The 14,024-nt window shown below is 61.3% G+C and overlaps 1 protein-coding gene across 23 annotated transcripts in view; it reads right to left on the bottom strand.

Moving 5' to 3' along the window:
• Positions 1-14,024, bottom strand: part of C2CD5 (C2 calcium dependent domain containing 5) — a 134,402-nt gene that overhangs the window by 108,869 nt on the left and 11,509 nt on the right. For 10 of the 23 annotated variants that reach the window (XM_029052477.1, XM_039911240.1, XM_039911244.1 and 7 more), the window contains exons 4-7: positions 11,946-12,041; positions 10,442-10,597; positions 9,187-9,385; positions 282-433 (exon numbers count right to left, since the gene is read on the bottom strand). In XM_029052477.1, coding sequence (XP_028908310.1) covers positions 282-433; positions 9,187-9,385; positions 10,442-10,597; positions 11,946-12,041 — 603 coding nt within the window. Of the gene's footprint in view, positions 1-281; positions 434-1,917; positions 2,043-9,186; positions 9,386-10,441; positions 10,598-11,945; positions 12,042-14,024 lie in introns of those variants that run through there. The other 13 variants (XM_039911239.1, XM_029052483.1, XM_029052498.1 and 10 more) reach the window with 4 other exon arrangements.

The following is a 14,024-nucleotide window of genomic DNA, read 5'->3' as shown; positions in this document are numbered from 1 at the left end:
AAAGGGAGCCGGAGCCGCCGAGGCTACGGAGGGGCTCCGCGGGAGGGCCTATCGCGCCGTCGGGATCTAAGAGCCGCCTGAGCTCCGACCCTCGCCTCGGCCGCCGCCCGCCCCGGGTCGGGGGCCGCCTCCGTCTCCCAAACCCCTCGGGGTGACCCTCCGCCCACCCTCGCGCTCCTCCGCCCACCTGTCTGCCCGCGGCGGGAGAGGAGGCTGGGACGGAGCGCTCGTCCAGAGGGGGAAGAAAACCGCACGGAAACCGGGCGGGTGGGAGGCCTTACCGGTCTTGGGTGTCAAACTCAAATCTGTGTCAGAAGAAGAGGACTGGCGGCTGTAGGACTTGGAAGGTGAAAAGGAATAGGTTTGGTTTTTCAGAGGGGTGGAGGGTCCTGAAGAGTGAGTGTTGGGATTGGGCTCTTCACTGAAGGCCATCCTGCCAGAAGAAGGTGGAGACACGTTAAGTCGTCGGGAGCCAGAGGACCCGTCCGACGGAGACCCTGGGCCCGTCGTCCGCTGGCGTCCCGGGCGGGGCCGAGGCCCGGCCCAAGGGGATCGCTCTCTACCGACTCGACGTTCCGCAGATGGACGCTCTCTGCCCCGAAGCCGCTCGTGGGCCCGGCAGGTACGACGTGGCAGAGCGAGTGGGAAAAAACCAACCGAAAACCAACCGAAACCCAAAAAGCAGAAAAAAGCGAAAACCGACAGACACACGTAAAAGGAAACAACCGAAGAGAATACATGGCTTCCAAATCTCTGCAAATCAACGGTGCTTTTGGAGACGTGGACGACGACGGAAAGAAAAAAAATTAAGGACGATGGCAAGGTACGTGTGGGTGGATAGACTCCTCTTTACGTCTGCACGCACACACAGGTCTTCCGGAGGAGATCTGTTTCCTTATCCTATAGCACCTCTCGAGTGCCACAGCTAAAAACGAACCGAGCGGAGCGTTCCGCGGCCCGACCTCCGGGGCGCGCGGTGGGGGGGAGGGGAGGCCGCGGAACCGCGCGTCCGGCCGGGGCTTACCTGGTCTCCGGTCCCGTCTCTTCCACAGAACGACCCGACGCGTCGCCGGCTGACGGGAACCTCTCCGGGGGGAGTCCGGGACTCACCCGGGGCCGAAGAAACCGCCCCCGCCCCCAACACCGCCCACCGTCGGCCTCCCCGGCCGCGGCCTCGCACCGAATAGGGAAAAACCCGGGCTCCGGCCCAGGGCAAATCGCCCGGGAAGGTGCCAAGCGAGGAGAGACGCGTGCGCCGGGGGGCGGTGGGGGGGGGGGGGGGGGGAGGTCCGTTTTTCCCAACCTCCGTTTGTAGATTCTGCCCGTCCCTTCTTCCCGGGCTTCGCCAGCGAAGGCGGGGAGGGAGGGAAGGGTCGCGCGGAGGGAGACCATCCCGGAGCCCGCGGCCGAATCCGGCTCCCCGGAGGCACCGGAAGGAGGATGGGCCCGGTGCCCCCGCCCCGGCCCGCGGACGCCGTGAGCTCGCCGTGGGCGGGGAACGCGCCCCTCTGCGATTGCGCCGTCCCCTCCCAAGCGCTCAGCTCAGTGCTCTGCACGCGGCGAGCGCGACCGGACGGACGAGGGGAACTCGCCGCGAGAGGAGGCCGTCCCGGCAGATCGGCGGACGGATCTGTGGAAGAGAGTCTGGGAAGCGGGAGGGCTAAAGCGGGCCCTCCGCTTCCGCTGCAGCCGGGAGCTCGTCCCCGACGGACGATCCGGGCGTCTCCGGAGGAGGAGGAGGAGGAGGAGGAGGAGGAGGAGGAGGAGGAGGAGGAAGAGGAGGAAGAGGAGGAAGAGGAGGAGAGGGAAAAGACGGCTGGCACCTGTCTACACTGCCTACACTGCCTGCCCAGCGGGACACCTCTGGCGACGACCTGCCTCTCCCTGCCCGGGTCTGGCGTCCGAGCGGTGTCGTACCAGTGTAGACGAGAGTGGGTACAGACACAGAGAAGTTCTGAGTGAGTCGGGAGCCGGGAGCCGGGTGAATTGGGCTGTTGTGAGTCGACCGGCATCCGTGGCCTGGAGGGTGGACCGGCGGAGACCTGAGAGGGCGGGCGGGCGGCGTGGAAGGAGAGAAGACAACAGACACAGACAGTTGGCGGAGGCACCGTTCCGGGCCGCCGGGGCCCCTCCCTCGGCGCCGAGGGCTCGGCTTTCGGTCGGGCGATCGGCCGCTCTAAGTCCCGGCGGGCGGAAGCCAAGACGGGACCCGCGCGGCCTCGCGGGCGGGGCCCGGGCGTCGCCGGGACCCGGGTTCTAATCCCCGGCTCCGCCGCCCGGCCGCGGCGTGACCTCGGGCGGGTGGCTTCCCGCCTCCGGGCCTCGGTTCCCTCATCTGGAAGATGGGGATTGACGGCGTGAGCCCCGTGGGGGACGGGGACCGGGAGCGCCGAACGAGTCTCGTCGTCGTCGCCGTCGTCGTCATTATGCTATTGCTCTCGTCCGTCTCCCCCGATCAGACCGTGCGCCCGTCGGAGGGCGGGGACCGTCTCTCTCTGTTACCGATCTGTCCATTCCAAGCGCTCAGTACGGCGCTCTGCACATAGTAGGCGCTCGGTAAATACTATTGAATGAATCGTTATCATCAGGAAATCCGGATGAGGAACGCTCCTCGGTAAAGGGGCTCCGTTTGCAGACCGGTGGCCTTTAGAGGGGCGGCTTTATAAAAGGCGAGGAACGGTGAGCTCGCGTGGGCTGGGAGTGCCTCTCTTTATGGCTCTACTGGACTCTCCCAAGCGCGTAGCACAGTGCCCTGCACACAGCAAGCGCTCGACGAACGCGGCGGATCGAACGAACGAGCCGCCTCGGGGGCGGTTAATTTAGAGACGTCGCTTCTGAGACGTCGCCAGGGCGCTTCAAAAACGACCGCCCGCCCGTGAAACGGAAGGAACGGTCAACGCCCATCGTCAAGGGGCGGGCCGCATCTCTCCCCCGCCTCTAGACCGTCGGCTCGCCGTGGGCGGGGAACGGGTCAGCGTGCGGTTCTATTTTAGCGAACACCGCGGGCCGCCCGCAAAACGAACGTTTGGATTTTGGAGCAAATTAAGCCACAGTGGTCCGCGGCGGGCCAAACGACTCGACCCGGCCCATTCCGGACCCGTCGTCGGGAGGACGGATCCTCCGGAGAAGACACCGGCCGCCCGGGAGGAGGTGGAGGGGGCAGACCGGCAGCCAGATGGAGAGAGTCCGCAACCACGATGAGGGGAAAAACCGTTATCCGAGGACGAGGGCGGGCCGCTCTGGAGAGAACACGTCCGCGGAGTCGCCACGGGTCGGTAACCGACTCCACGGCACTCGACGGTGACAGCGCCGAGCACTCCGCGCGGCCCTCCGGCACGCGGTGAGCGCCGGGTAAATACGACCGAATTGAACGGAATGGGTCCGCCCGTCGTCGTATTTTACTCCCCCGAGCGCTTAGCAGGGTGCTCGGCACAGAGTAGGCGCTCCGTAAACACGACCGGATGACGCTGCCCCCGGAATTCCAGCTTCCGTCGGGGCGGTGGTTCTTGACTCCGTTTCTCCCGCCTCTCCCTTCCAGGATCCCAGGCGCGACCCCCGCCACCAAACCCCCTCCCCGAAATTGAACGGCCGGCCGGTCTGCCCCCTCGGTGGGAGGGCTCCGCGGGGCTGGGCCGGGGGGAGCCAGAGGCCCCCGGGGGGAGGCGGGAGAGGACGTTGGACTGTCGGATCTACGGTTCCTCCGAGACGGAAACGCTGCCCGACCGGGAGGCGGGGCGGGCCCGGGGGAGAGGCCGGGAGCCCGGGAGCGGGAAGCTCCGGATTCGACGGAGACGCGGCGTGGCTTTAGCGGCAGGGGCCCCGGCTGGGGAGTCGGAGGACGTGGGTTCTAATCCCGGCTCCGCCTGTCTACCGCGTGACCTCGGGCAAGCCGCTCCAAGTCTCCGCACCTCGGTTCCCTCATCAGGAAGACGGGGACGGAGAGCGGAAGCCCCGCGCGGGGCAACCTGATCACCCTGTCTCTACCCCGGTGCTTACAACAGCGCTCGGCACACAGTCGGCGCTTAGCAAATACCATCATCATTACTATTATAACTACCGTTGTTAGAAATGGGGAAGCCAAATAGGTCCATTCCGAGAACGGGCTCCGGGCGAGAACCCGTCACGCTGTTATAATTCCGAAAACCCGTCGTGGGCGGGGACTCCCACTGGTTATTGTTGTATTGTACTTTTCCGAGCGCTCAGTACAGTGCTCTGCACACAGTAAGCGCTTAATGAATACGACCGACTGAACGAACGAGTCCCTGTCACGGGCCAATCACGAAATGCGAACACTCTCCACGTCAAATTATTTACACTGCCAGGTTGGCTTCGCTACACGGAAACAGGCTTTAGGTTTTAAAAAAAAAATAATAAAGGTTGAAGTTCGCATAGCGTGTTTACGTTCAATCGTATTTACTGAGCGCTTCCTGGGTGCGGAGCACTATGCTGAGCGCTTGCGTTTGTGTGGCAGGATTGCGTGCAGGTGTGCACTGGGGGTGAGGAGAGGGGGAGTGTGGTTTTTCTCCCCGATTGCAGTACAATTTCTTTTTTTGATTTCTCCATTTTTCTTTTTTATTGGGGGAGGGCAGTATTGAATTTGGAGGGGGGGGGGGTCACTGGTTAAACGTTTATTTGGTATTGGCTTCTGAGAGCTAATATTTAAGAGCAACCTAATAACGTTTTTAATATTTTAACGTTAACATATTAATATTTAGTGTTCAGGACTTAGACCCCGACTCTCGCCTAAACCCGCGGGTTCAGGGCGGCCTCCGTCTCGGTCCTCCCCGACCCCCTCCGAGCGATCCGCGTCCACCCCCGTGCGACCCTTCGGCCTGCTGCCGCGCGGCCTCGGACGACCTGATAATGTTGGTGTTCGTGAAGCGCTTACCATGTGCCGAGCGCTGTTCTAAGCGCTGGGGTAGACACGGGGGAATCGGGTCGTCCCACGTGGGGCTCGCACTCTTCATCCCCATTTTACAGATGAGGTCACCGAGGCACAGAGAAGTGCAGTGACTCGCCCAAAGTCACACGGCTGACAAGCGGCCGAGCCGGGATTCGAACCCATGACCTCTGACTCCAGAGCCCGCGCTCTTTCCGCTGAGCCACGCCGCCCTCCTTCCCTTCCCTGGACCCCGACGTCTCCTAACCTGGAAAGACGGAGAGAAGCTTTCCGCTCCCCCTCCTCGACCGGGTCCCACGAGGGATGGGGACTTAGCAGAGAGCGAGCGCTCGGTAGGCGAGCTCGTTGCGGACGGGGGACGCGTCTCTTTATTGTTCTACCTTCCTCTCCCAGGCGCTTCGTACGGTGCTCTGCACACGGTAGGCGCTCAACAAATACAACCGACTTGCTAAAAAGGGGGAAACTGTGCCGCTCCTGGCTCCACCCAAACTGACCTGAGCGTCGCCTTCCCCGGGGTCTCAAAGGAGGGGAACAAAGGAGAGGAAGGAAAGAGCCTGAGATTAAAAGGAACCGAAATCCAACGAGGACACGTAAAGGGAAAGATACTCACACGACAAGGAGATTGCAACGTTAGAAATGCCACATAAAACGGGGCACAGAACAACAAAAACCACCGCGTCCAAAAAGGCTTCGACGTATCTGAAATGAGGGGGGTGGGGGGGGGGGGGGGGATCTTCCCCCCGGCACACCCTCCTTTTTCCGACCACCTGCCCGGAATGTCGAAAAATAACTCAAACTGAGACCCGTCCCTCAGACCGAGATGCTGACGGATAAAAAGAATCCAAACTCAGGCCTGAATTTCAGACCGAGACGGGGACGTCGACTCCTCCGGGTGCCAGGGGCAACGCCGCGGGCGGCCGCCCGCCCCGAGAGGTCTCCGCCGGCTCCGGGACGCCGGGGGGCTCCGAACCGAAAGGATCTCCTCCGAAAAGAAAACCCCGGCAAACGAAGCCCGCCCGGCAGCCCGCCTTTAAAAAAGGGGCGCGTTTTGGAAGTAGAGGTCCGTTTTCCGGCTGGCGGTCTCGTTCGACCTCTCTCCCGCCAGTGTCGCCGGTGTCGGGAGAAAAGAAGCGGACGCGGGCGACGGGGCGGGGCGGCCTCCGGTTCCCAGCCCCGTCCCGACCCAGAGAAGAACCTCTCGGGGAGGGAGGGGGGGAAAACCCCCCAGCCTCAGTCGAACACCGAGTCACGTGAAGAAGACCCGGACTCCTCCCGGAGGGAACTCACGTTATCTTTGGCTAACGGTCTCGGTTAAGCGCTTACTCTGTGCCGGGCACCGTTCTACGCCCCAGGGTAGATAGCTCGTATCTACCTGGGGGCCAATCCCCGCGCCGTTGGGGTACAAGGCGTCCGCCCCAGGGCTCAGAACGGCGACTGGCCCGGAGCGAGCGCTCAACGTGTACCACGGCTGTCGTCATCCTCATTATTAGACAGAAGCCGATCGGGTCCCCGGCCCACGTGGGGGTCGCGGCCGTCATCCCCGGTTCACGGACGAGGGACCCGAGGGCCGGAGAAGCGAAACGACTTGCCCGCGGCCGCCCGGCAGACGGGCGGCGGGGCCGGGATTAGAACCCGGGTGCTCGCGACACCCAGGCTGGGGCTTTAACCGCAGGGCCCCGCCGCTTCCCTTGCTGACGCTTTTTTATACGGCATTTAAGCGCTCAGAACGGGGCTGGCCACGTAGGAAGCGCTTACTATAGACCGCGACCGCCGTTACGCGCCAGGCGTCGTACTGAGCGCCGGGGTAGATGGGGGCTGACCAGGTTGGACGCGGTCCCTGACCCGACACGGGCTGACCATCTTAATCCCCATTTCACAGGTGAGGGAACTGAGGCCCAGAGACACGAGAGCGCGCGCTCTCATTCGCCCCACACATCCGATCCGTCACCGAGGCCCGCCGGTCTCACCTCTACGATATCGCCGAGATCCGCCCTCTCCTCTCCGCCCGGACGGCTGCCTTACCGCTACGGGCTCTCGTGATATCCCGGCTAGACTACCGCGTCGGCCTGCTCTCCGACCTCCCTTCCTCCTCTCTCGCCCCGCTCCGGTCTCTTCTTCGCTCCGCCCCCCCGGCTCACCTTCCCGCAGAAACGCTCCGGGCCCGTCACTCCCCTCCTCAAAATCCTCCGGCGGTCGCCCGTCGACCTCCGCTCCAAACAAAAACTCCTCACTCTAGGCTTCGAGGCTCTACGTCCCCTCGCCCCCTCCTACCTCTCCTCCCTTCTCTCTTTCCCCCGCCCACCCCGCCCGCCCCGCCCCTCCGCCGCCCGCCCCCTCGCCGTCCCCCGGCCTCGCCCGTCCCGCCGTCGACCCCCGGCCCGCGTCCTCCCGCGGTCCCGGGACGGCCTCCCTCCTCACCTCCGCCAGACTCATTCTCTTCCCCTCTTCGAAGCCCTACTTAGAGGTCACCTCCTCCGAGAGGCCTTCCCACACTGAGCTCCCCTTTTCCCTCTGCTCCCTCTCTGCCCCCTCCTTCACCTCCCCTCAGCTAAGCCCCCCTTTCCCCCCTTTCCCCCTGCTCCTCCCCCTCTCCCTTCCCCTCCCCTCGGCGCTCTGTTCTCTGCTCACTTGCAGATATTATCTGTTACCCTATTCGCATTCCTTGGGTTTCCTCCGTTCGGCGCTCTGCACGCTGTCGGCGCTCAATCGATACCGCTGAACGGACCGGCTGACCGGAGGAAACCCAAGGAACGTGAACGGAGAAAAGAACCTGGCCCGGCGGAGAGAGCCCGGGTCTGGGAGTGGGTTCCAAGGCCGGCGCCACTACCTGTCGGCCGGGTGACCTCCTAGACCGTGAGCCCGCTGTCGGGTAGGGATGGGCTCTATCTGTTGCCGGACCGCACTTTCCAAGCGCGCGGCACAGCGCTCTGCACAGAGTAAGCGCTCGATAAATACGACTGACTGAACGAATGACCCTGGACAAGTCACTTCGCCTCTTGGGGGCCTCAGTTCCCTCATGGGCAAAACGAGGATCGAGACCGGGAGCCCCACGGGGGGACAGGGGCCGTGTCCGACCCGATTCCCTCCTATCTACCCCGGGGTTCAGTGAGACATCTGACACAGAGTAGGCGCTTAACTCTAACGCCCAACTGTTACGGCTATTATTACGGACCCGGGTTCTAATCCCGGCTCCGCCGGCTGCGCGACCTCGGGCGAGTCACTCTGTTTCTCTGGGCCTCGGTTCCCGCATCTGTAAGATGGGGATGAAGACCGGGAGCCTCACGTGGGACGGGGTCCAACCTCGGTCGCCTGTATCGACTCCGGGGCTTAGATGGGTGCTCGGCACAGAGTAAGTGCTCAACGAATACCGTCATCTAATAACGATGATCACAGTGATAAGGGCAGCACTGGCTGGAGAAGCGGCACGGCCCGGTGGGCAGAGCCCGAAAGATCTGGGTTCCGATCCCGGCTCCGCCCCTGGTCCGCCGCGTGACCTCGGCCAAGCCATTTTACTTCTCTGGGCCTCGATTCCCACATCTGGGAAACGGGGATGAAGCCCGGGAGGCCCGTGCGGGACGGGGACCGTGTCCGACCTCAGTCGCCCGTATCGGCCCCGGCGCTTAGAACGGTGCTTGGCACAGAGTGAGCGCTGACCGGATACCATCATCACCGTTACTGAGGATGATGATAATCATAGCAAATCATCGTAATATCATTAACGATGATAATCACGACAGCCGCACGGCCCGGCGGGTGGAGAAGCAGCGCGGCTCGGTGGAAGGAGCCCGGGCTCGGGAGTCGGAGGTCACGGGTTCAAATCCCGGCTCGGCCACGGGTCAGCTGTGGGACTGCGGGCGAGTCGCCTCGCTTCTCTGGGCCTCAGTTCCCTCCTCTGTAAAATGGGGACGAAGACCGTGAGCCCCACGAGGGACGACCCGATGACCCCGTCTCTCCCCCAGCGCTCAGAACGGTGCTCGGCACATAGGAAGCGCTTAACGGATACCGCCCCCGTTATCACGAGAGCCCGGATCTGGGTTCCGATCCCGGCCCCGCCCCCCGTCCGCCGCGTGACCTCGGCCGGGTCGCTTCGCCCGGCCGGGCCTCGGTCCCCTCGCCCGTCGGACGGGGGCCGGGGACGGCGTCCGACCCGTCGGCCTCTCTCCGCCGCGGCCCCTCCGGCGGCGCCCGGGGCGGAGCGGGCGCCCGCCGGAGACCCCCCGTTCCGCCGGCTCTTCGGCCGGGTCCCTCCGCCCCCGGGGGCTCCCTCCCCGGCGACTCCTACTTACTCCTTGGTCTCTCTGGAGGGAGAGTTGCAGGCGGGCTGGGCGGGGGCGGCCGTCGTCAGCTTCTCCAGGGTGCAGGCCGTCCCGATGGCGCGGACCACCAGCCCCGACTCGCCCTCCAGGTCGAAGCACTGCAGGTAGCCGACCACGGCGTTCCCGCGCATCTCCAGGACCTTCAGCCCGATCTTCCTCTGCAGCTCGCCTGAAAGAGCCGACGGGCCGAGTGGACGCCAGACCGCCCCGCTCTCCCCCTTCAGAGCCTCCTCGGGGTGCCATCCCCTCCGAGAGCCCGTAACAATAATAATAATCATCATAAATAACGGCGGCATCCGTGAAGCGCTTACTCTGTGCCGAGCACCGTTCTGAGCGCTGGGGGGGGGGGGGGGGATACAAGGTCATCGGGTGGGGCTCACACCCTTCATCCCCATTTCACGGACGAGGTTCCCGAGGCCCAGAGAAGGGAAGCGACTCGCCCGAGGTCACCCGGCGGGCCGGCGGCGGAGGCGGGATCAGAACCCACGACCCCTGACTCCCAAGCCCGGGCTCTCGCCGCTGAGCCGCGCTGCTTCGCCCGCTGCTCAGTACTGATCAGAACGATAACGACGGCGGGATCTGGGAAGCGCTCACGCCGCGCCAGGCGCCGTGCGAAGCCCTGGGGTGGATACGAGCGAAACCCGCTGGACACGGTCCCCGACCCAGGTGGGGCCGCCTGTTTGCTGTGTGACTTTGGGCGGGTCACTTCACTTCCCCGGGCCTCAGCTCCCTCCTCTGGAAAATGGGGATCGACCGGGAGCCTCCCGTGGGACGACCCGATGACCCCGTATCTCCCCCGGCGCTTGGAACGGCGCTCGGCACATAGTGAGCGCTTGACAAATACCAACGGTATTATCGACTTCTCCGTGCCTCGGTGACCTCCTCTGGAAAATGGGGACTGAGACCGTGAGCCCCGCGTGGACAACACGACGACCTTGCACCGCCCCCAACCCAGTGCTCAGAACAGCGCTCGGCACACAGTGAGCGCTTCCCAAATCCCGCATACACAGTGGGCACGCAGTAAGCGCTTGACAACTACCAACGTTATTATTTGTTATCCACAAATACGGTCGGCCGAACGAACCGACGCGGGGATGGACAGGACCGCCGACACCCCGCTTACCTTGGACGGCCCCCGGCGCTTAGAACGGGGCTCGGCACGGAGTAAGCGCTTCACGGGTCCGTTATTATTTTTACCATTACTAGGCAGGAAGGATCCGGGTACCTGACATCAAGGAGATGAGCCTCTGCCGGGCTTCGTTGGAGGCCCGGGGGGTTCGGATGCGGTCGATCCACTGATACTCGGGGTCTTCGTTGACCACCAGCTCCTCCACGAACCCGTGGATCGTGACGGCTCGGTAACACTTGGGGATGGACGTGGCTGGGGAAAACAAACACCCGCGGAAGGCGCCGGGATCAACAGGAGAAATCCGGGCGGGAAGCGGCGCGGCCCAGAGGGGAGGACCCGGGTTCTCGTCTATTTATTTCGTTAATAAAGCGTACATCTCCACGATTCTATTCATCTTGATGACGCTGCCTCGTTTGGTTCCGTTCCGCCCTGCCGTCCGTCTCCCCCGTCTAGACCGTGAGCCCGTCGTTGGGCGGGGATGATGATAATGATGTCGCCGCACTTCTCTTAGAGAAGCGGCGTGGCTCGGTGGAAAGAGCCCGGGCTTGGGAGTCCGAATCCCGGCTCCGCCACTTGTCAGCTGTGTGACTGTGGGCGAGTCACCTCGCTTCTCTGGGCCTCAGTGACCTCATCTGGAAAATGGGGATGAAGACCGGGAGCCTCACGTGGGACGACCCGATGGCCCCGTATCTATCCCAGTGCTTAGAACAGTGCTCCGCACATAGTAAGCGCTTAACAAATGCCGACATTATTATTATTACAGTGCTCTGCGTACAGTAAGTGCTTAATTAGTACGACCGTCTGAATGAATGAATTAAAAAGCCGCCGCCTCTTCTCTCAGATGTTGATGATCATAATCGTTGCGGTATCTAAGTACTTACCGTGTGCCAAGCACTGGGGGAGATACAAGCAAATGCGGCTGGACACGGTCCCCGTCCCACGTGGGGCCCACGGTCCCAATCCCCGTTTCCCAGACGAGGGAACTGAGGCCCAGAGAAGTGAAGTGACTTGCCCAGGGTCACACAGCGGACGGGGGGGGGGGGCCGGGCCGGGCTTAGTCAGGGAAGAGACGGACCTCCGATAAGGCTCTGAAGGGGGGGAGAGGAATCGTCCGTGGGATTTGAGGCGGGAGGGCGTGCCGGGCCGGAGGCGGGACGGGGGCCGGGCGAGATCGAGGTTCTCATCCTTTAACAACTCACCTCCTCCAAGAGGCCCTCCCACACCGAGCTTCCCCTTCTCCCTCCGCTCCCTCTCCGCTCCCCCTTCCCCTCCCCTCGGCTAAGCCCCCTCTCCCTCTGCTCCTCCCCCTCTCCCTTCCCCTCCCCTCAGCACTCCGCTCAATTGCAGATACTTCTATTACCCGATTTATTTTGTTAACGAGGTGTCCGTCCCCTCGATTCTATTTCTCGCTGTTGTTTGTGCCCGTCCTTCTCCCCCGACTAGACCGCGAGCCCGTCGACGGGCACGGACCGTCTCTATCTGTCGCCCAGTTGTCCATTCCGGGCGCTTAGTCCGGTGCTCTGCACGGACTAAGCGCTCAATAAATACTGTCGAATGAAGGAATGAATGAAAAACGGTGATCAGGCATTCCTTGACTCACTGCAGAAGAATTTGACTCCACAGGAGGATTGTCTAAATCGGTTTAAGTCGTTGAAGAGATCCACTTTCACCACCACGTTGATTTCTCCACGGATACCTACAGGACAAAAATCCAGGGTCTCGAAACGGCGGCGGGCGGGAGGGGCCGGGGGGAAACCACCCCGTTCTATGAAAATCCGATATATTAAACGGTACATTAAATGGCATATAACGCCATCCAGTATCGCTATCTCTGCCCCCGCCACCCCCACCCGACCACCCTTCTGTTTTCATTTTAATACGTCCCACTCTCTGGAGAAAACCGCCCCGTTTTACAAAAATCCAGTATATTACATGGTACATCAAATGGCATATGATGCCTTCGAGTATAGTGTCGACATCTTCGCCCCCCTCCCCGCCTTGCCACCCTTCTGTTTTCATTTTAGTATCTCCCATCCTCCGGAGATAACCACCCCATTTTATAAAAATCCAATATATTAAATGATACATTAAATGGCATATAATGCCTTCGAGTATAGTATCGGTATCCGCCCCCCGCCCCCCGCCCTGCCACCCTTCTTTCGTTTTAATATCTCCCGTTCTCCGGAGAAAACCGCCCCGTTTTATAAAAATCCAATATATTAAACGGTACATTAAATGGCATATAATGCCTTCGAGTACCGATATCTTCCCCCCCCCGCCCTCCGCCTTGCCACCCTTCTTTCATTTTAATAGGTCCCATTCTCCGGAGAAGACCACCCCGTTCTACAAAAACCCAATATATTAAACGGTACATTAAATGGCATATAATGCCATCGAGTACAGTATCGATATCTTTGCCCCCCCCCGCCCCACCCTGCCACCCTTCTGTTTTCATTTTAATATCTCCCATTCTCTGGAGAAAATGATCACGTTTCTAAAAATCCGATATATTAAATGGTACATTAAATGGCATATAATGCCTTCAAGGATAGTATCGATATCTTTGCCCCGCCCCCGCCTTGCCACCCTTCTGTTTTCATTTTAATATCTCCCTTTCTCTGGAGAAAACTACCCCGTTTTATAAAAATCCAATATACTAAATCGTACATAAAAAGGCATATAATGCCATCCAGTACAGTATCGATATCTTCCCCCCCCCGCCACCTTTCCGTTTTCATTTTAATGTCTCCCATTCTCCGGCCAAAAGACGATTCCCCCGGTTTATGCAGAGTATAAGCAGGAGGGAACGGGTTTTCTGCCGTAAATAATTGAGCAGACAGTCCTCCGGTTGGGCTGATTACGGAAAAATACCGGGGCCCTTTGTTTTCCCTGGGTTTCCGCTTTTAACCGGTTCATCCCAGACGTCGAATCCGCCAGCTCCCCTCCCGCTCTCTCCACCCGCTCCTCGACCGCACTATCGGCCGGACTGTTCTTTACGATGGGAGACTCCAGCACTACCTTAAAAATAATCATACTGATGATAATCATAATGACGGTATCTGCTAAGTGCTTACTATAATAACGATGGCATCCGTTAAGCGCCTGCTACGTGCCGAGCACTGTTCTAAGCGCTGGGGGGGGGGGGGGGGGCGGGGGGCGGTGTACAAGGTGATCGGGTCGTCCCCCGTGGGGCTCACGGTCTTCATCCCCATTTGACAGATGAGGTCACTGAGGCCCAGAGAGGTGAAGTGCCTTGCCGAAAGTCACAGACCTGACAGGCGGCGGAGCCGGGATTAGAACCCATGACCGCTGACTCCCAAGCCCGGGCTCACTGACTGATTGATCGATAGACTGTGTCCAACCCCATTAGCTTGTCTCTTTGAGCCCGTCGTTGGGCAGGGATCGTCTCTCTCTGTTGCTGAATTGTACATTCCAAGCGCTTAGTACAGTGCTCTGCACATGGTAAGCGCTGAATAAATATGATTGAACATCCCAGAGCTTAATACCCCAGAGAGAAGGAGCGTGGCTCAGTGGAAAGAGCCCGGGCTTGGGAGTCAGAGGTCACGGGTTCTAATCCCGGCTCCGTCACTCGTCAGCTGTGTGACTGTGGGCGAGTCACTTCACTTCTCTGGGCCTCAATGACCTCATCTGTAAAGTGGGGATTAAGTCTGTGAGCCCC

Source organism: Ornithorhynchus anatinus, chromosome 2 (assembly GCF_004115215.2).
Source record: "Ornithorhynchus anatinus isolate Pmale09 chromosome 2, mOrnAna1.pri.v4, whole genome shotgun sequence".
Lineage (NCBI taxonomy): Eukaryota > Metazoa > Chordata > Mammalia > Monotremata > Ornithorhynchidae > Ornithorhynchus > Ornithorhynchus anatinus.
Note: the sequence above shows the minus strand (reverse complement) of the source record. Positions and strands in the feature narration are given on the sequence as shown.